This window comes from Canis aureus, chromosome 8 (genome assembly GCF_053574225.1).
Source record: "Canis aureus isolate CA01 chromosome 8, VMU_Caureus_v.1.0, whole genome shotgun sequence".
In the NCBI taxonomy this organism is placed as follows: domain Eukaryota; kingdom Metazoa; phylum Chordata; class Mammalia; order Carnivora; family Canidae; genus Canis; species Canis aureus.
Window position 1 is genome coordinate 39,468,897 of NC_135618.1, and position 20,532 is coordinate 39,489,428.

The window sequence follows — 20,532 nt, forward strand, 5'->3', positions numbered from 1 at the left end:
GCAGGTGAGCCTCCCAGTCCAGTGCTCAGCAAGGCCAGGAGTCCGGGAGCTGAGCCCTGGGCATCCTGGCGGCCGAGGGGTACTCCCCAGGAGGCCACCCGCCTGGGCACCTACTTTCGGAAAGCCAAGCCCGGCTCCTCCGAAGGCTCACCCGGGCACCAACTGCGAGGTGTCCGACCCGCCGGCGCCGCCCACATCTTGGCCCTTCTAGAATCCTTCCTGCTCCCCCTCCCATCCTAATGGCCCCGACAGCTCTGTCAGGGCTGAACAGCTTGGCGAGGGCCTGGGCAGGGGGCGAGGCTGGACTGAGCGGCCAGAGCTGCGCGCGGAGCGGGGCCGCAGGGGAGGCGCTGCCGCGCGTCCCCGCCCCGGCGCCCGCCCCCGCCCTCCCACGCACCTGCGCTGGCCTCCCCCCAAGCCCTGGGGGCAGCCGGCGGGCGGCGCTGGGAGATCAGAGGATTCGGAGGAGTCGGCCCGGGGGGAGGGGGCGGGGAATTTCCCCCCACGCCTGCCCGGGCCTGCTCCCCTCCCCCTCCCCCGCCAGGGTGGGGGTGGGGGGGCTCCGCTGGGGGAATTCCACGGCGCTGCGAGGGCCCCGGCGAGCCTGGGCCGGGGGTCCTACGGAAAGAAGGGGGAAGAGAGGAGGGGGCGGGCCGGGACCAGGGGCGCAGCTGCCTCCGTCCCCAGACACCAGCTGGCCCTGCCTGTCCGGGACTGAGCGTCCACCGGTCCCGCTTGTCTCGGGGGCGCGGGGCGGGGGGGGGGGGGGGGGGACGGGCAGGGAGTGGCACTTCCTTCGTCAAACCAGAGGCATTCGGTACTTGGGGAGAGGGGCGCGGGGATCCGAAGAGGGTGTGCTTTGGAGCTTGTGGCGCTGGGTGGGTGACCGGGAGTGCGAGCGAGGGCCGGATTCACGGGCGCCTCTGCGGTGTCCCGGCGGCGGGCGGCCTCGGGACAGGGTCTTGTATCAGCCCCATTAGGGCCCTTCTGTCCACCGACTGGCCTGGCCTGCTCCACGCAGCCCTAGAGCCCGCGGGGACCCTGGGAGCGAGCGGGGGGCTGGGGGAGGGGAGCCGCGGGCCGGGACACCGGGGTCCCCGGGCAGGGTGTTGGGGAGGGGGGTGTTGGCGTGGGAGGCGTCTGGACCTGCTGCCTCCGCTCCAGTCTCGGGCGGGGCTTCCCGGCCTCAGGGGGGGGATGGGGTGGGGAGGGAGGGATTCCAGGGGGAGGGACCCACAGAGGGACGCGAGGGGGGCAGGAGCCAGTGCGTTAGAGACCTGAGCGAGGGCGACTCAGAGAGCAAGGCGCCTCCCGAGGGGGTGGGCGTGGAAGCGGAGGCGAGACCTGGAGCCCCCAGAGGCAGTGACAGAGGGCGCTGCTGGCCAGAGGACCCCAGGGATACAGCCTGGGGGAACCAGGGGCAGAGAGGCGCCTTCAGGGGCGGGAACCGGGGAGGCAGATCCCCGTGGGAGGTAGTTCACCGGTCCAGACTGAGAGCGCGCCTGGAGAGCAGACTGTCAGAGGACAACGGCCCCCAGGTGGCCTGGAAGACCCCGGAGCGACCCTGGGGGCGGCCTGGACCCTGCTCCAGCCCAGGCAACCTCTCTCTGGTTGGGGACGATGGAGACGGGGACCCCACAGGTCCTCCTCCTCCTCCTCTTCCTCCCGCTGCTGCCGCCCCTCAGGGCCTCGGCGGGGAGCCTGCACAGCCCAGGTGAGTCTCGGCCCAACTCCTGTCCCTTGCCTCACCCAGGCGGAGGCAGAGGAGGGGGCGGAGCCGGTGGCTGGAGCAGCTGAGCAGCTCCAGGGCCCCATAGGCGCGGAGGTGCTGGCTGGCAAGCAGGGTGGCAGTTGGGGTCGCAGTGGTGGAGATGCGGGAAGGTCTGACCTCCGGCCCCTGCGGTTGTCCTGCAGTCCTGTCCGAGTGCTTCCAGGTGAATGGCGCCGACTACCGCGGCCACCAGAACCGCACAGGGCCCCGCGGGGCTGGCCGCCCGTGCCTCTTCTGGGACCAGACGCAGCAGCACAGCTACAGCAGCGCCAGCGACCCCCAGGGCCGCTGGGGACTGGGCCCACACAACTTCTGCCGGTGAGGGGAGGGCCGGGGGCCCGACTGGGCTGTGCGGAGGTCTTGGCCCGTGGGACACAAAGTCCACCTGGAGGGGCTGGGCGCGCAGCTGCACGAGGGACCTGGCCTAGCCCCTCCTAGGGGCCAGGCGGGACGCGCTGAACATTTTCCGGTGGGGGACTGGCCTTCGGTGCCCAAACTCTGCAGTGTCAGGTCAGGCCTGGGCATCCCAGAAGCCCGTGCCAGCGGAACCCAGGCAGGGGCGAGCCCTGGAGCAAGGGGCTGGGCCCTTGCCATACAACTTACTTGAGAGGCTCTACTCGTGATGGAGGGATTGGGGGCTCAGAGCCCCCTCTGCTGTCTGGAGTGGAGTGGGAGGACACACAAAGCTCAGAGATCCCCACTTTTGCCTTAAAGTAGGGTTCCAAGGCAAGAGAATGGCTGAGGCCCAAGACAGGGTTGGGGAAACCCCTGGTGGCCTCAAAGTCCTTGTGTATAAGGTCATGTCCTAGCAACAGCTGCAGCCCAAAATATGTCCTCAGGGCCCCTTTAAGGACATCTCCCCCTTACCCCCCACCCAGTCGGAAGTTGACATCCAGAAGCACGTGGGACAAACCTGAACTTGTGGGACAACAGAGAGGAACGAACAAATAAGTTCTAACACACGTGGTGGTGGCCGTTTTGAGAACAGGTTGTGGGATGGGGCCTGGGATTTGCAGCCCTTGCGGTGGGGGGATCTGGACCACTTCTCCCCCAATGGCAGGAACCCAGACGGCGACGTGCAGCCATGGTGCTATGTAGCTGAGACAGAGGAAGGCATCTACTGGCGCTATTGCGACATCCCCACGTGTCACAGTGAGTGGGCCTGGCTGGGCAAGGCTGGGAACGGCCGGCTGCCTGGGTAGAGTTGGCTCTTGGAGGGAAGGGACCAAGCCTGACTCTGCTGCTCCTCAGTGCCGGGGTACCTGGGCTGCTTCGTGGATTCGGGGGCCCCCCCGGCTCTCAGCGGCCCCAGCGGCACCTCGACAAAGCTCACGGTGCAGGTGTGCCTCCGCTTCTGCCGCATGAAGGGCTACCAGGTACTGACCCCCACCTCCGGCCCAGAACGGTGACCCCCTGAACTTGATCTCAGGACCCAAATCAACTCCCGCCTCTGACGTCAAACCCTGACGTTGATTTTGGAAGCTCCAGGCCGGCTCCCACCTACGGCCCAGGCCCCAGCCTCCCTCTCCCCTGCCCCTGCCCCCGCCCCTGCCTCGGGGGTCACCCAGTCTGTGCTCCCAGCTGGCGGGCGTGGAGGCCGGCTACGCCTGCTTCTGTGGCTCCGAAAGCGACCTGGACCGGGGACGCCCGGCCCCAGCTACCGACTGCGACCAGATTTGCTTCGGCCACCCAGGCCAGCTGTGCGGCGGCGATGGGCGCCTGGGCATCTACGAAGGTGAGGAGTGAGCGGGCAGGGGGGCCTGGGGCGGGCGGGGAGCCCGGCCCGGGGTTCTGACGCCGGCTCCGCCCACAGTGTCCGTGGGCTCCTGCCAGGGCAACTGGACCGCGCCTCAGGGCGTCGTGTACTCCCCGGACTTCCCCGACGAGTACGGTCCGGACCGCAACTGCAGCTGGCTGCTGCGCCCGCCGGGCGCCGCGCTGGAGCTCACCTTCCGCCTCTTCGAGCTGGCCGACCCGCGCGACCGGCTGGAGCTGCGCGACGCCGCCTCGGGCAGCCTGCTCCGCGCCTTCGACGGCTCCCGCCGGCCGCCGCCCGGGCCGCTGCGCCTGCGGGTCTCCGCGCTGCTGCTCACCTTCCGCAGCGACGCGCGCGGCCACGCGCAGGGCTTCGCGCTCACATTCCACGGTGAGAGCCCGGCCCGCGCCCCCGCCCCGCCCCCGGCCCCCGGCCCCCGGCCCGACCCCCGGCCCGCCTCACCCCTCTCCCCGCAGGGCTGCAGGACGCCGCTGACAACCCGGCGCCCGAGGGCTGGGCCCAGACCCCCGCAGCGCCCCTCGACGGGGCCAACGCGAGCTGCAGCCCCCGGCCCGGGGCTCCGGAGGCCGCGATGGGGGGTGAGGCGGGCGTGCCAGGCGGGAGGGAGTTTGGGGAGCCGCCCCGCCCAGACCAGCTCCTCACAGCACCGTGTGCCCGCAGCCCGGGTCTTCCCGACGGTCGCGGCCGTCTCCGTGCTGCTGCTGCTGCTGCTGCTGCTGTCGCTGCTGCGCCTGCTGCGCCGACGGTGCGCCCCCCGGGGCAGGGCCTGAGGGCGGACGCCTCGCTGCGCGGGAGGGGTGCTGGGAAGCTGGGAGCTCCAGGGGGGCCGGGCTGGGTTCTCGGGGGCGAGGCCTTGCGTCCACACAGGGAGTCGCGCCGGCGACCGCAGGCGAAGCAGGACGCTGGAGGCAAGATTGGTTGGGTTCGGCTGACGTCTGCTCCTTCTCTAGGAGCTGTCTGCTGGCTCCGGGAAAAGGGCCCCCGGCGTTGGGGCCTTCGCGGGGCCCCGGGAGAAGCTGGGCTGTGTGGTACCGCCGGCCTCGAGGGGTGGCCCTGCCCTGCCCCCCCGGGGACCCTCAGGCTGAGGGTCTAGCGGCGAGTTACCGGCCCCTGAGCGCCTCCAGCCAGAGTTCCCTGCGCTCGCTCATCTCTGCTCTCTGACTCCGGACCCTCTGCAAGCGGGATGGACACCCGAGACTCCATGCTGCACTCAGCGCTGACCTTCTGCCCCGTTAAGGGCAGCTGGGTCTCTGGTCATCCCGTGGAGGCCAGACGTTGGACCGGAAGCATCTGGTGCTGTTGAGAACTTGGTCTGACCCTCAGGGGCCAGATGGCAGAGGCCAAAGGGCAAGAGGATCCCAGCTCCCCTTCCTCATGAACTTTGATAGAGGGGTCTCTGATTTCAGTTGGCTTCCTGAGCCTCTTGGGGTGGTCCTGGACTGCTGCCCTAAGTGAAATGTGAGAGGTCAAGGAAAGCAGTCAAAAGACCAACCATAGACTTTGAATAAAGGACCTATTTTGATACAGGGCTCTGCAAGTTCCTGCGTGATGAAAGGGGTTATGTTAATGAGGGTATTGGAGCAGGGTTGGGTGTGTCCATGCAAATTAAGGTTGGTCGGAGCGTGGAGTGATTCGGGGCCGCCAGGAAGGCGGAGGACTGAGAAAGGCAGAGGCAGAAGGGTGGGTGGGGTCCGGGAGAAGGGGAGGAGGGGGAAGCCGGGGGTGAGCGGGGTTAAACCGGAGGAGGATGCATTCCTGGACCCGCTTTAGGATGAACCCGGGCAGGGACCGACTTTTTTCCCTTGGCCTCCTGCCTACTCTCTTCCCCTCCGATTCCTGTCTTTTCCGGGTGGAACTGAAGGTGCCCTCCATGGGCGATAACAGGGAGCGAGTCTGACCGCGCCCAAGTTCTCAGAAGACTGGTCCGAAGGGCAGGGCATCGCCCGAGGGTGCGGGGCGCGTCAGACACACCTGTAGAGGCCTGAGCATCTGAGCGTGGCCCTCTGCGCTCGGGCTGAGTCGACTGGAGAGATCACCCCTGGAGTGGGGGCGCGCCGGGTCTAGACCTTCCTGGGCCGAAGGGCCGGGGCCGGCAGCACCTTGGACAGAGCCCGGGTGAGGGGTGGGGATGGGCGGCGGGGAGGCTGAGTGCCCCAGGGTGCGTCGACCTGGGGGGTCGCGCGGAAAGCCGGGGCGCGCGAGGCAGACAAGGCTCCGGGGTCACTCCAGCAGAGCCACCGGGACCCAGAACCTCGGAGCCCTCGCCCACAGCTGCCCCATGCAAATGAGGCTGGGACCGCGTATATTATGCTAATTGAGCCAAAGTCTGGGCGTGGGCGGGGCCTCCCCGCCAGCCGCGCCCATTGGCCCTCGCAGGGTCGACGTCACTGGCACCGCGCGCGAAACGCTGGCGGGATGGCGGGGGCGAGCCGCTGGGGCGGAGTCTGGCGTCCCCACCAGTGTCCGGCCGCACCCGTCCTCCCGGCCGCGGAGAGACAGCCGGCCGTCGCCGCTGCCGCCGCCGCCGCCACCAGGCGCTGTCCCCGCGGCGCGCCCGCCCCTGCCAGGCCGGCCGCACTGCGCTCCGGCGCCCCGCGCGGCCCCAGCCTCCGCCCCGGCGTGGGGGCGCCCGGCCGCGCGTGCGCAGCGCGGGAGGGGGCGCGGGCCAGGACCCCCGGCGGCGCGTGCGCGGACGGAGCGCCGGGCGGCGGGCGGGCGCCGGGATGAGCCTCCGCGCGCCGCGGCAGCTGTGAGCAGCAGGCCGGGCCAGAGGAGCGCGGCGCCCGCCCGGCGCGGGCCATGGCGTTCCTGGCCGGGCCGCGCCTGCTGGACTGGGCCAGCTCCCCGCCGCACCTGCAGTTCAACAAGTTCGTGCTCACGGGCTACCGGCCGGCCAGCAGCGGCTCGGGCTGTCTGCGCAGCCTCTTCTACCTGCACAACGAGCTGGGCAACATCTACACGCACGGTGAGCCGCGCCCCGCATCCGCACCCGCGGCAGCCTTGCCCGAGCCGGCCCGGGGGCCCGGGGGCCGGCGAGGGCCCAGGGTTCAGGTCCCGGGCTGCCTGGGCCCTGGCACGGCCGGGCGCCCTGGTGACAAAGCTGCCATTGTCCCGGACGGAACTGTCCTTCCGCTCCCGGGCGGGGCCCCCGGGGCAGACGGGGGACGCAGAGTGGGGGACCGAGTCCGCTTAATCCCTCTGAGCCCCGGGGAGGAGCCTGGTGCCCGCCCCTTCATAATCCCAGCGTCCGGGGCACCCTCCCCCGCCTGCGCTCGTCCAGGACATGGGTGTTAACTTCGGCCTCGGGGCCCAGGAAAGAAGCCAGGCCCCAGCCCCTCCCGGGGTGGCGGTCTTGCCACCCTCCTCCGCCCGGCCACGGGGCTCCGCCTGGCGGCGGCCCCTCCTCCCCACCTCCGCGGCCCTTATCTGCTGACACAGCCCTGCCACTCCTTGGGCTGTCCGGGCCAGGAGAGGGGCCTGAGCCCGCTGGGCCTAACCTTGGTACCTGGCTCGCCGGCCGACTGGGGCCTGGCCAGACCTTGCCCATGTGCAGCCAGCAGCCTAGTAGGCTGTGCCTGTCTTTGACCCCTGGGAGGGCAGTGCCGGAGTGCCCAGGGGAAAGGGTGGGAAGGGCCTGGCTGGGGCTGAGAGGAATGGAGGGCAGGAAAAGCTCCCTGGGGAAGTAGGAAACGAGCTCCTGCAGCCCGTCTCCCCTGCCTGAGTCTGCCCTTTCTGGAAGACAGAAAGACCCAAAGCCTCCCTGCGTCTGGTCACTTATAGAGAGGACACAGGGGTTGAGAGAAGCAAGCTAAGTGACCCGCAGATCTAGTATCATTGCCCACATATCCTATATAAAATTCAGCATGAGATCATGCGTCCTTCTGGCTTCTGCTGACACACCAAGTTTGGGGGATCGGGGCCACCTGTGTTCTGGGGAGGTAATATGCTGCAGGGAGGAGATAAGACTGCTGGGTTCTACTCTGCTTTCATTGCTGGGGTCACCTGGGGCACTGGCTTGGGTTCTTCAACTGAATGTGTGGACAACGGTCTCTACCTCCAGAAACTCTTGGGAGCTCTGCTAAGTCACTGAAGTTACTGAAGGCACAGGGCCTGCCCCTGCCGGGGGCCCAGCCACGAGCATGCTAAGAGCATCATCAAGACCCATCTTGCCTCCTCCCTCCTGTATCATTTCTAGACTGTGGGCTCCCTGAGGACATGGCTTGTCCTCGGCGCTCAAGCCGCGTGATGGATAATTGTCTCCCTCCTCCAGGGCTGGCCTTGCTAGGCTTCCTGGTGCTGCTGCCCATGACCATGCCGTGGGGCCAGCTGGGCCAGGACGGCTGGCTGGGCGGGACACACTGTGTGGCCTGCCTGGCCCCTCCCGCGGGCTCTGTGCTCTACCATCTCTTCATGTGCCACCAAGGGGGCAGCGCCGTGTACACCCGCCTCCTCGCCCTGGACATGTGTGGCGTCTGCCTTGTCAACACCCTTGGTGAGCCATGCGACGGGGTGGCCTGAAGGACGGGAGGTGGGTGGCCGCCAGGGAGGTGGAGGGAGGGTCACTCACACGAGCCCCCGAAGTAGAGGGCAGGCAGTTCCCCGGTGACGTGCCTCCCACCTCTCTCCATACAGGGGCGCTGCCCATCATCCACTGCACCCTGGCCTGTAGGCCCTGGCTGCGTCCAGCTGCCCTGGTGGGCTACACCGTGCTGTCCGGTGTGGCTGGCTGGCGGGCCCTCACTGCCCCCTCCACCAGTGCCCGGCTCCGTGCCTTTGGTTGGCAGGCTGCTGCCCGCCTCCTGGTGTTCGGGGCCCGGGGAGTAGGGCTGGGCTCCGGCGCCCCTGGCTCCCTGCACTGCTACCTGCGCATGGATGCGCTGGCACTGCTTGGGGGACTGGTGAACGTGGCCCGCCTGCCAGAGCGCTGGGGACCTGGCCGCTTCGACTACTGGGGCAACTCCCACCAGATCATGCACCTGCTCAGTGTGGGCTCCATCCTCCAGCTGCACGCCGGCGTCGTGCCAGATCTGCTCTGGGCCGCCCACCACACCTGCCCCCCAGACTGAGCCACCTCCTGCCTGCCACGTCACCCTCTCTGCAGTCACCTGGGACCGACGATCGCCCTTCGCTCCTGCTGGTCTGCGAGGGGCTGACTCCCTGGATGCTTCCAGCAAACTGGACTTCCCAGCTGGAAGCCATCACCCGTTCGTCTGATCTTCCCTGTGGACTAGCCTCTTCTACGCACGTCTCAGAGCTCTGGCTTCCCTCCCTGCCTTCTTTCAGGGTACTGTCTGTGTGGGCTAGACGGAAACCTTCCTTCCTAGGCCTCCGTTTATCCTCCTCTGTGACCTGTGAGGGTGTGGCCAGAGGGACTCTGGGGTCACGTCTGGCTCTGACAGTTGGGATGCTATCAGCCCAGAGCCGTGAGCCCACCACCCTGCCCCACATGTAAGGTACCTCGTGGCTGCCTTGCCCAGCCTTCAGCCCATATTTCCTGACCTTTCTGCTCTGCATGCCAGCCCTCCCTGCAGCCTGAGGCTCACCCACCCCTTTTCCCTTCATCCAGAGACTGTGGAGTGAGGGGTTTGGGCAACAGGACTAGTCTCTTATCCCAGGACCAAGGGGTAGGAGGGCGGCTGCAGCTGCTTTTTCCAGGCAGCTAGCACAGAGACATGAAGCACTGAGTGGCCACTGGGCTGAGGGCCCTCCCTCCACCTCGAGTGCCATGCTCTGATGGCTCGACCTACACAGTGGGGACGTGCCTGCTCAGGAAATCTCTGCTCCACACAGCGCCTGGATCCTACCTCCAGTCAGCTGGCCTGGGGCCCTGTATCAGGGCTCAGCCTTGGGGTCACAAACCCCTGGCAACATCAATAAAGGGTAGGAAGCGCTGCGTTGCCACACAAGCAAGCTTGGGCGCTCCCAAGATTCAAATACATTTTATTAGACATGGGTAGGCAGGAGGCACCAGTGGAGTTCCCAGAGGGAACCCCACCTCCAGGAGGATTGGGGGGGTGGCTAAAAGGTTAAAAGCGCCAAGGCTGGCTTGTGGACTCAGCCTGGGCCCAGTGAGTCCTCAAACAGGCTGAGAAGGTTCCGAGGTTCGAAGGAGGGGAAGGAGCCCCGAGCGGGCTCGGAGTCAATGTCACTCAGGTCCAGGGCATCCCTGGGTGGGAGGGAAGAGAGACAGATGACACTCAGAGACTGAGAGCCACCACCTCCCACCCCCCTGGACTCAGGGCCTGCTCACCTCAGTGTGTACCTGTTCCGGGGGGCGGGGGAGCCACTGCGGGGGGTGGAGGTGTTCCCAGTAGCCCTGGCCAGGACAGCCTCTGCAGAGAGTGAGAGCCTGCACCGGGTAGCCAGACAAGTAAGGTGTCGAGGGGTGGGGAGTGCACCCGGAGGCCACCACAGCTGGGCGGGGCAGGGAGCCAGCCCCAGGCTCCTCCTGCCATGGACAGGAGCAGGACCACTGTCAGGACCAGCGGAAACGAGGTGCCCCTTGAGAAAAGCACTTTCACAACTTTGAAAGGCCACCTCTGTTCCGTTTTGGAACACATGGGTTTGGACAGCTGGCTTTGAAGTGACCTTGTGGCAAATGAAGCTTAGCTGGTACTTCATGTCGATATAAAGTGTCCCCATGGCAAAGGGGTGACATTTCCTTAAAGAAGGGGTTAATGGTATGGTTCCTCCTGAGGGTGGTGCCCAAGCCTGTGGTTTTCTTTTGTAACAGTTCCTTAATGACAGCCTCTCCTCTGGCCACCAGGTACCTAGAACCGAGGAGTTTCCCAGGGCGCAGCTCCCCAGGCTGTGAGAGGACAGTACCTCATCTGTGAGCACCGGCAGCCCCTGCTGTCATGGGAGCTGTGGCCCCCACCCTGCTCCCTGCTCTGGGCTTGGAAGGGACAGCTGCATTCAAACAGGGCAGGCTGTACCCCCACTGGCCTCGATTCCCTTCCCAGGGCATGATGGGGGCCAGGTTTGTGGGAGGGGTCTCTCCCTGCTAATCCTCCTGGGTCTGGGACCTGGCGCTGTTGACCACCCCTATCCCCCGCCCCCAGCACCCTCAGCTCTCACCCACCCTCAGCTCTCACCCACCCTATGCTGTCATCATCCCAGCTGCTGGAGAGGCTGCTGTCCAGGAGGAGGCTGCAGGGTGGGGAGCCAGGCGGGGTGGCTGGTGGGCTCGGCGGCTGCAGCCAGCTGGCGGGGTGAGCCAATCCGTGCCAGAGCCAGCACAGCAAGGAAAGCAGGGCCTGTGGGGACAGGGATGGTGGAGGCAGGTCAGACCCTGGCACTGGGGAGCAGGGTGGGGCATCCTGCCACCATCGCCTGACTTACCTGCCACAGGGCCCACCCTCGGCTGAGGGCATCGGCAGCCACGTACCACAGAATGCTCCATGGCCGAGGCCGCCTGAGCATGGGCAGAGCCAGCAGGGCCTCAGCGGTGGCCCGCAGCTTGGGGTCAGGTTCCAGCATCATGGTGAGGACAGAACGCAGCTCGGAAGATAGGCCTGTCCACAGGGCAGGGCCGTGTCAGGGGCGACTGGGCCTGGAGGCCAGTGGTCCCCACCGCCAGCCATGCCATCCCCCAGGACCCCCCTGGTGGGAGGTAGCACCATCCCCGACCTCCACTTACCAGCAGTGAACTCAGGGGGCAGATAGCCCTGGCGAAGCTGCTGCCAGCCCTCCCCACCGTGGGGCAGCTCCATATTGCATGCCACTTCCAGGACGGTGAGACCCAGACTGGGAAGGACGGGGACAGGAACAGAAGAGGCAAGGTTGGCCTTGGGACCCGGATTCCAGAAGGGCTGCTGTCTTCCACCCCGATCCAGGGAAGTGGGGAGGGAGCAGTGAGGGGTCCTGAGAAGGCCCCAGGAGGTCCAATGGTGGGACCATGGTGTGGGGCATGGAGCCCACACACAGCACAGGCTGCCCACCAGCCGGTGAGCCATCCTGCACCGCTCACTGGACAGGCACTGGGTCTGCTCATGTTCCTGTCCCCACTCTGTTGATAAAGCTGGATATGGCTGCTAGAGGCCGAACAGCATTACTGGCAGGGACAAGGGAGCCCAGTGCCAGGTCCAGTCCCTGTAAATGCAGTAATCATCCCTCCTGTGGAGGTGCAGTGAGGAAGTGGATAGATTCATGTAAAGTGGCTCCAGAGGGTTTGCTGCTTAGACAGCCTGACTGCAGAACCCCCTCAGCCTCAGGGCAGGCCTCCACCCCTTTGGGGCAGGATGTTCAGCCCGAGGCCAGGCCGGGGTTCCTGACTTTGGGCTAGGGTGGGGCTTCCCTCCCTCGGGCAACTGCAGCCCCCACCCCCGGCACCGCCCCCCGCCCCCCTCCCAGCCCTCACCTGAACACGTCGGCTGCTGTCCCGTAGGAGCCATGCAGGAGCTCCGGGGCCATGTAACGGGGGTCTCCCTCCTGGGCCTCACCAGCTCCAGACGTACCCAGCTCAACCAGCAGCCCAAAGTCACCCAGCTTGCAACGGCCCCGGGGCCCCAGGAAGATGTTGGCAGGCTTGACGTCAAGGTGGACCAGACCTTGGCCGTGGAGGTGAGCCAGGGCCAGCAGGGTATCTCGCAGGTAGCCCCAGACCTGGGCCTCTGGCAGGCCGGTGCCCCAGGCCTCACAGTGCTGCTGCAGGCTGGGCCCGCACAGCTCGGTCTGCAAGTACAGGATGCCGCCCTCCTCCCAGGCTTGCTCCAGCCGCACACAGCGCGGGTGCTGCCCCACCTTCTCGTGGCCGCCGACCTCAGCCAGCTTGCGGGCCCGGTCCTTGGGGCCCCGGAACGGTGACATCGAGCGCTTTATTGCATAGAGCCGGCCATCTTCCTTGGAGCGCACCTGGAAGGGAGGCGGTGCCCACAGGTGGGACGGGAGGTGGCATGACCACTTAGAATGACTATCTGGCAGGTTCTATTAAGAATTTACAAGTGTGGAAGTTGCAGCATGGCATCTACCTTAGAGAGACCCGCGCGCACACAATTGCATAAATGGATAAACCACTATGAGCTCTAAGCATTGGGCTAAAAGCGTGTCCGTGGCACGCAGTTATGTGAAGAAAGCTGGCTACAGAACCATGTGGGCAGTATGATCCGCTGTGTTGAAGATGAGTTTGTCTCTATATGGTCAACTCTGGAGATGTACAGAGAAGGGTCTGGAAGGAGGGACACCCACCTGAGAAGCACAGTAGTTTCCTCTGGGAAGAACTGGTCTACAGACCTATGTTGTTTGTACTTTTTAACCACAAAATTATCTCCATGTAGTACTTGTGTAAGCAGAATCACCATTTTAAAGAAAATATAAATGACTAGAAATATATTTTAAGAAAAAAAAAAAGTGGCATGGAGGGGGTAGCCTGAGTGCCTGCCGGCCAAAGGGGTGGGGAAGCGTGTGCCCTACAGACAGGGCTGGCTCCAGGGCAGGAGAGAAAGCAGCCAGGAGCCTGTAAGGCGTGCCAGACTGTGGACAAGGGTGAGTGTGTATTGAGAGGCCTGTGGGAGGGGAAGGCGAAAGCAGTCGAATCAAGCACTGAGGAACGGAGCATGTCAACCTGTGAGAAGCAGGCTGCCCAGGACAGTCCCATCCAGGCAGGGGTGAGAGGTGGGGCAGGGGGCATCCCCCAGCAAGCCCAAGGAGTCGTCTCCCCACTCACCTTGAAAACCTCTCCATAAGAGCCATGGCCCAGGCGGCCAAGCCTCTGGAAGCTCTGTTGGAAAAAGGACTCTGGCCGGCTTGGGTCATATGAGGGGCTCTGTAGGGTCTCAGAGGCTTTGCCTCGAAATGACACCCTCCGGGGCTGGGGCTGGTGCCAGCCTGGGGTCCGGGGAGGAAAGAGACGGCTGATGGGGATGCTGCCTTTGGCAGGGGGCCGGGGCGGGAGGCTCCGACTGAGCCCCCCAGGCCTCTTGAGGGAGAAGCCAGGTTCTGCGTGACGGAAGTAGGCTGGCACTGGGACAGGGGTACCACTCAGGGGTGGAGGGGTGCCCTCTGTGGGCACAGGCATGACCAGCGCAGGAGGTCCTGAGGTGCACAGCACGGAGCAGTGTGTCCACTCAAACAGTGCCTGGTTCTGTGGCCCCAAAGAGGCCTTGGAAGACAGCCACGTCCACTCTGCTCACACGTTCTGCTTTACACATGGAGGCCACAGGGACGAGCACCTGCTGGGAGAAGGCAGGGGACAGATATACATAGGCCTGGACAGAGTTGTCTGTACCCTGGAGGTCGTAGAAGCATGAACTGAAAAACCCACGGCCATGTCCTAGAGACTTCCACAGTACAGCAGAGGTTAAGCTGAGGCAGGTTCTGGAGCTGGACCGCCTGAATGTGTATCCCTGCCACATCCAGGGCCACATAAGGGCAAACAAACCAGCTGTTTGGCTTTAAAATATGCACCTTCTTCCAAAAATGGAAAGTGGAAATATTAACACAGGCCCACCAGCCCTTATCTCTAATTCAAAAGTAAAAACAAAGGTCTGAAACCAAGTTTCTTTTCTGACTTTTTTCTCCCTGCTGCAGGGCTAAAACTCCTTTAGTGGGGCTCCACTTCCAGCTCCGTGTTACAGATGCTAAGGTCCAGGCAGGTGCAGCAGAGAGGCTGGGGGCTCCCTCTTCCATCAGTCCCCGTCACAGGGCAAAAGCTCTAGCTCAGAGCCAGAGGGCAGGGAACACTGAGGCCTGATCGCTCCAGCCCAGGCTCATTCACAGAAAGGAAGCTCCCCCATGGGAAGGGCGAGCAGAGAAGGCCAGAAGCTACCGTCCCCACCCTAATGCAGCAGTGTCACCCAGAGAGATGGGCACCACTGTCCCTGCCCTCAGCTCCAGACCTGTGGCCCAAAGATTCCGCCTACAGAGAAACAGGCAATGGAGAAAGAAAGTTCTGAAGCGCTCCCTGAAAACAAAAAACAAAAAACTTGATTTCAAACAATGTGTAGGAAGTTCAAGCCTAAAGGCACTCTCAAAGTCAGTGCAGGTTTTGGTGGTAAGCAAATAGCAGGAAGCTGGTATCTCATTAGTGCAACAAGGCACCCTATAGGCCAGCTGGTTTAGCAGAGAGAACTGGGGAAAGAAATAGCTAACAAGAGCTTTGTTGGGGTCAGAACAAACCTCAGACACTGAATTCAAAAGCTACCTTGTCTAAGGAGCCCCAAATTACTTAGCTCAGTCTACGGAGCAACTGATGCCCTAGGCATTGTCAAAAGCAATAGAACAATCAGTCCACAATTGGTGGAGCCTAACAGTTAAGTGTGGAAAAGGATAAAGAAAGCCCCTGTAAAACCACTGGCATTCCAAGGTGACCTCACACATGCCCAAGCCTGGGCCCTCTGAGGAGTAGCAGCAGAGGCTTCACACTGCAGGTAAAAGAGACATCACTCCAAAGGCCCAGCCTGTCCATCCAAAGCACATAAACAAGCAAACAACAGTCACAATCCCCAGAGGGGGGTGAGAAACCAGGAGCCACAGTTGCTATAACATTGTCTGAAATGCCCAGTTTTCGACAACAAAAATTACTAGATATAGAGACATAGGAAAGTGTGACCCACACACAGGAACAAAGCAGATGACAAAAAACTACCTGTAAGAGGGACCAAATGCCAGGTTTCACAGATAAAGGCGTCAAAGTAGCTGCTATAAATATTTTCAAAGAACTAAAGGAAACCATGCTTACCAAAGAGAATCAGGATGATAACATCTCACCAAATAAAGAATATTAATAATGAGATAGAAATTATAAAAAGAACCAAGTGGATGGGATGCCTGTGTGGCTCAGCAGTTGAGCACCTGCCTTTGGCTTAAGGTGTGATCACCGGGTCCTGGGATTGAGTCCCACATTGGGCCCCCTACAGGGAGCTGCTTCTCCCCCTGCCTATGCCTCTGCCTCTGTCTCTCATGAATAAATAAATAAAATATTAAAAAAAAATAAAGAACCAAATGGAAATTATGAAAATGAAAGGTATAATGCTGAAATAAAAATACTCACTGGAGGGGCTCAACAGTAGATTTGAACTGCCAGGATGATTGGCAAACTTGAAGATAGATCAACAGAGATTATGCAGTCTGAAGAACAGAGGGAACAAAGAATGAAGAGAGGGAACAGATGCTTGGAGGATTGTAGGATACCAGTACATACACCAGCATGTACAGAATGGCACACTGAAGGAAAGAAGAGAAGCAGCAGGGAAAATATGCTAAGAAATAATAGAGGAAAGCTTCCCAAGTGTGATTCCCAGAAAAACCTCCCTGCCCCAAGAAAAATGAATTAACTTAGCCAATAAGCTCAGTAAACTTCAGGTAGGATAAGTGAAGAGATCCACACGCAGACACATCATATTAAAAATGCTCAAAAGAGGGGCCCCTCGGGGGCTCAGTCAGTTAAGCATCTGCGTTCAGCTCAGGTCATGATGCCAGGGTCCTGGGATCTAGCCCTGTGTTGGGCTCCCTGCTCAGCGGGGAGCCTGCTTCTCCCTCTCCCTCTGCAGTTCCCCCTGCTTGTGCTGTCTCCATTTTTTAAAATGCTGAAAACCAAAAAGAAGGACATAATCTTGAGAGTGTTAAGAGGAAAAGCACTGGGAGTCCCGGGTGGCTCAGCAGTTTAGGACCTGCCTTCGGCCCAGGGCGTGATCCTGGAGTCCTGGGATCAAGTCCTGCATTGGGCTCCCTGCATGGACCCTGCTTCTCCCTCTGCCTCCCTCTATCTCTCATGAATAAATAAATAGAAATCTTAAAAAAAAAAAAAAAGGAAAAGCACTAATCACTCACAAGCCTCCCCCACCCCAGGAGATTAACTGCTGACTTCTCACCAGAAACAGTGAAGGCCAGAAGGCAGTCGGGTTGCATATTCAAAGTGTTGGAGGGTGACCTTTGTCAACCAAGAATCCTATATCCAACAAAACTATCTTTCAAAAACCATAGGTAAAATAAAGACGTTCCCGGGTAAAAACAAAAACTTCATTGGTAATAGGCTCTAGTTTTTTACAAGAAAAAGTAAAAGGTAATTCTCCAGGCAAAAAGCAAGTGATCCCAAACAGTAATTGGTAAAAATACTTATGTGATACAAAAGACAATGTAAATACATATTTCTTCCCTTAGCTGATTTATTTTTTTAAAAAGATTTTTATTTATTTATTCATGACAGACATAGAGAGGGAGAGAGAGAGAGGCAGAGACACAGGCAGAGGGAGAAGCAGGCTCCATGCCGGGAGTCTAACGTGGGACTTGATCCCAGGACTCCAGGATCACGCCCTGGGCCAAAGGCAGGTGCTGAACCACTGAGCCACACAGGGATATCCCCCCTCACCCAGCTGATTTAAAAAGCAATTGGACTGGGCAGCCCGGGTGGCTCATGAATAAATAAATAAAATCTTAAAAAAAAAAAAAGGAAATTGGACAAAACAATACAATGTAATTATACACTGGCCATATAAGGTATAGAAATGTAACATACTTACAAATACCAGCCCAAAAGAGGTGGGGGGGGGAACAGAACTATACTGGACTAGAAGATGACACCAGAAGGTAACTTGAATCCACAGAAACAAATGAAGAGAACCAGAGCAATAAATAAGAAAAGTCAATATGAGAAACATTATACATATATACATATATACTTATACATATATACATATACATATATACTTACTTTCCATTCTTCCCTCAGCTTCTCAATGAAATTAAAGACGACCTAAATAAATGGAAAGATGTGACATGTTCATAGACCCAAAGACTTAATATTGATCAAATGGCAATACTCTCCAAGTTGATCTACAGATTCAGTAAAATCCAAATCAGAATCCCAGCTGGTTTCTTTGCAGAAACTGAGAAACTGATCCTAAAATTCATATGGAAATTCACAGGACCCAGAATAGTCAAAATAAAGTTGGAAGACTTGTACTTCCTGATTTCAAAGCTACAGGAATCAGGGTCGCTTGGGTGGCTCAGTGGCTGAGCATCTGCCTTTGGCTCAGGTTGTGATCCAGGGGTCCTAGGATGGAGTCCCACATTAGGCTCCCCTCGGGGAGTCTACCTCTGCCTGTGTCTCTGCCTCTGTCTGTACCTCTCATGAATAAATAAATAAAATCTTAAAAACAAAGCTACAGGAATCAGAACAGTGTGGTATTCACATAAGGACAGTCATATAGATCAACAGAATACAGCTGAGAGTTTAGAAATAAACCCTCACATTTATAGACAATTGACTTTGACAAGAGTGCCAAAACAATTCAGTTGGAAAGTCTCTATAAATAGTGCTGGAACAACTGGATTTCTACATCCAAAAATCAATTAGCAGAAAAATCTGACTTATTTTTCCATCTAAGTGTCAATATTCATATATTTCTTGACAGAAATATTAATGTGGGGGCACCTGGGTGGCTCAGTCAGTGAAGCGCCCGTCTTGTGCTCAGGTCATGATCCCAGGGTCCTGGGATCCAGCTCCAGCATCAGGCTCTCTGCTCAGTGGGGAGCCTCTTTCTCCCTCTCTCGGCCCTCTGCTCTATCTCTCTCTCAAACTGATAAATAAAATCTTAAAAAAAAAAAAAGAAAAAATATTTATGTGCCTGATTATGGGATGATGTCCTAGGCCCACAGGTGATGTTACATAGAAATGATATGTGTACTCTATTAACTTTCTAAAATCAGAGACATTTTGAATTGGGACAGGCATACACATCCTCCAATAAATGCTGTTACATAATAAGTAACATATAATAAACACTGTTCTGAGCAGTAATGAAAGAACAAAGTGCAGTGGTCCCAAGGGTGTTTGCTGGGAGAGAAAGGGCTGGTGTGTTGCTATAATGTTATAAGAGAAACAAAAACAAGAAAACCAAAGAGGAGGAGGGAGGGGTCCTCCAATTTTGAGAGGAAGCCACAGTGTATCAAAAGATGCCATACCCAGCCGGGAGTGAACCAGTAACAGAAGCCTAGGGAGCAGTCTGAAGTGTGCCCTCCCGTCGCTGGGACAGGGAGGGGCTGCGGGAGGGACCTCCATGGGGGCCGGCCTGTAAGACATCCTACATCCCGTGGGGACCCTTCCCCTGCCGGTATTCATGTCAGGATTCCCATCTCAGGGCGTCTTAAAGTGCACAGCCAGGGTGTGGGAACCCCCTAGGTCGCGGCAGAAGCACAGCCTGCAGGCCCAGTCCTAGCATATTTGGCACACCGGGCACCTGCATCTTGAACCAGCTCTGGGACCAGCCCAGTGTCACCTGCATTCGAATACCGCTGGCCCGGCCAACCAGCTCCTGCAGGGGACAGAGGAGGGCGGAGGAACAGGGGGTGCCCCGAGCAGGCCTGCGGGAGCTCTGGAGCTCTCAGGGGCCTCACCCTCTCGCTGCGCCGGACACATTGCTGACCACGGTCTACCGCGCTAGACTGTGAGCTCCTCCCGGGCAGGGCCACAGCTGGTTCAGCTCCGTGGACGCGGGGAAACCCTGGCGAACCATTGGAGAGGCCGGCTGTCACGGGGAGGGGCGGGGGGAGAGGGCGCAAGGGGAGAGGCGGGCGGGGCTCCGGGCGGGAGGGGCTGCGGGGGGCCGCCGCCGGGGAGGGGCGCTCCCGGCGGGCACTGGAGGCCCGGGAAGGACGGAGGCCCGGGTCGGCCCCGGAGCCGCGGAGGGGCGGTGGGCGGGGACCCCGCGGGACCCGGAGGGCTTGAGGCTGACCCCGGACCGGGCTGTCAGGGGGCAGAGGGCGGCCGGGAGGGACGTCCCGGCCCAAGACCCTCAGGCCCCGGCCTGGGCTCACCTGGACGGGTGGGCGGGGCGCGGCTTGGCCGGGGCCCCGACTCCGGGCGGGCAGAGGCCGCGGAAGCCGCTGGGGCGGTCAGGCGGGAGGGGGTCTGCGGCCGACGGCTCCTGACGCCGGGCGGGAGGACTCTCGGAGGGGGAACGGCCCGTGAACGCGCGCAGAACCGGCTCGCGCCAAAAATTCCAAACCGGCCTCGAGGCCCCGCCCAGGAACGCCTCTGGCCCCGCCCTCTCTCCAAAGCAGCCTATCAGAGGCGCCCAGAGCACCGCGGCCCCGCCCCCGCGGCCCTGCGTGCGCGTCGCCGCCGGCTCCTCAGGCCGTACCCTGTCACTGCGCAGGCGCGACGTCCCCTCTGCGCCCGCGCGGGCAGGGGCGGCTACGCTGTGCGGAGTCCCCGCGAAGGCGTGGCGCGGGCGGGGCTGGCGGCTGCGCCTCTCCCGCTCGGTTCCCGGGATACGGACAGACCTGTATCCAGACCCAGACCCCGCGCCCCGGCCCTCGCCCCGCAGCCGTAGTCCCCGAGACTATAAAGGGGCGTTCCGTGCGGGGGCCCCGAGGTGCCTGGGGGACGTGCCCGGGACCGGACGGGAAGTCCCCGCAGGGTGCAGGGTGGAGCGCCCCGGGCCCGCGGGCTCGGTCCTGCCGGCCGCGCACCGCCCCGGGACGCCACCTCTCCCCGCCCCCGCGAGGTCCTCCGGAGAAACCGCTGCCACCTTCGAGGCAGCCCCGGCCATTCTTTGCATTTGAGATTTGAGCTCATCTCAGCCCTGCCTCGGCCCCTTCCTGGGGCACGACCTTGGGAACGCTCTGGGCCTTGCTGAGCTTCGGATTAGTCGCTTCTGCAAAAACCGAGCTGCTGCAGCTTCCCATACGGAGCTGGAAGTTCAAATTGGATGATCCCCTTCGAGTTCTTAGCGGGGAGCCGGGGCGGAGCGAGCGCCGCTTCCTAACAATTGCGCGGCTGCAGCTTTTATCCGTTTGACCTGGTGGACGGGAGTCCGTCTTCCAGGCCACCGTCGCTAGAACACCGCCCATCTCACTGCATCTCGTTTCCTCCGCCTTATCTTCATATTACTTTTATCTCCATCTGAAACTCTGTTCTCTTTCTACGGGTCTATGTGTTGACCACCAGTCCCCCAAGTTACTGACAGGTTAGGGTTCCCAGCCCCCTGTGGTGCCTGCGCCTTGTGCGAACATTCCAGTACATGGGCCAGCACAGGAGGGCCTG

The 20,532-nt window shown here is 61.2% G+C and overlaps 3 protein-coding genes across 15 annotated transcripts; 2 read left to right on the plus strand and 1 right to left on the minus strand.

Moving 5' to 3' along the window:
• The first annotated feature begins 1,234 nt into the window (after window positions 1-1,234).
• Window positions 1,235-5,070, plus strand: KREMEN2 (kringle containing transmembrane protein 2). Of its 2 annotated transcripts, XM_077906293.1 has the most exons (9): window positions 1,235-1,714; window positions 1,915-2,089; window positions 2,832-2,923; window positions 3,023-3,147; window positions 3,353-3,506; window positions 3,585-3,917; window positions 4,004-4,144; window positions 4,209-4,293; window positions 4,499-5,070. In XM_077906293.1, the coding sequence occupies exons 1-9, from the start codon at window positions 1,621-1,623 to the stop codon at window positions 4,707-4,709; spliced, it is 1,410 nt and encodes a 469-aa protein (XP_077762419.1). In that variant the 5' UTR covers window positions 1,235-1,620; the 3' UTR covers window positions 4,710-5,070. The 2 variants fall into 2 exon arrangements, with proteins under 2 accessions (XP_077762419.1, XP_077762420.1); XM_077906294.1 differs by lacking the exon at window positions 4,209-4,293 and having other exon boundaries at window positions 4,004-4,126.
• A 1,197-nt stretch (window positions 5,071-6,267) lies between these two features.
• PAQR4 (progestin and adipoQ receptor family member 4) lies at window positions 6,268-14,042 on the plus strand. 3 transcript variants are annotated; one of them, XR_013384842.1, is made up of 4 exons: window positions 6,269-6,513; window positions 7,819-8,040; window positions 8,552-9,428; window positions 10,315-14,042. XR_013384842.1 is itself a non-coding variant. In XM_077906325.1 (3 exons), exons 1-3 carry the CDS (start codon window positions 6,348-6,350, stop codon window positions 8,612-8,614), a joined length of 822 nt encoding a protein of 273 aa, XP_077762451.1. In that variant the 5' UTR covers window positions 6,268-6,347; the 3' UTR covers window positions 8,615-8,864. The 3 variants fall into 3 exon arrangements, 2 of the variants coding, with proteins under 2 accessions (XP_077762451.1, XP_077762450.1); XM_077906325.1 differs by lacking the exon at window positions 10,315-14,042 and having other exon boundaries at window positions 6,268-6,513; window positions 8,181-8,864; XM_077906324.1 differs by having other exon boundaries at window positions 8,552-14,042.
• PKMYT1 (protein kinase, membrane associated tyrosine/threonine 1) lies at window positions 9,472-19,457 on the minus strand. Of its 10 annotated transcripts, XM_077906320.1 has the most exons (11): window positions 19,302-19,457; window positions 18,882-18,988; window positions 17,197-17,238; window positions 14,384-14,448; window positions 13,213-13,717; window positions 11,908-12,401; window positions 11,188-11,294; window positions 10,890-11,062; window positions 10,647-10,804; window positions 9,799-9,996; window positions 9,472-9,714 (listed from the first exon to the last, which is right to left on the minus strand). In XM_077906320.1, the coding sequence occupies exons 5-11, from the start codon at window positions 13,561-13,563 to the stop codon at window positions 9,603-9,605; spliced, it is 1,593 nt and encodes a 530-aa protein (XP_077762446.1). In that variant the 5' UTR covers window positions 13,564-13,717; window positions 14,384-14,448; window positions 17,197-17,238; window positions 18,882-18,988; window positions 19,302-19,457; the 3' UTR covers window positions 9,472-9,602. The 10 variants fall into 10 exon arrangements, with proteins under 10 accessions (XP_077762446.1, XP_077762443.1, XP_077762449.1 ...); XM_077906317.1 differs by lacking the exon at window positions 14,384-14,448; XM_077906323.1 differs by lacking the exon at window positions 14,384-14,448 and having other exon boundaries at window positions 9,811-9,897; window positions 13,213-13,720.
• Window positions 19,458-20,532: the final 1,075 nt, after the last annotated feature.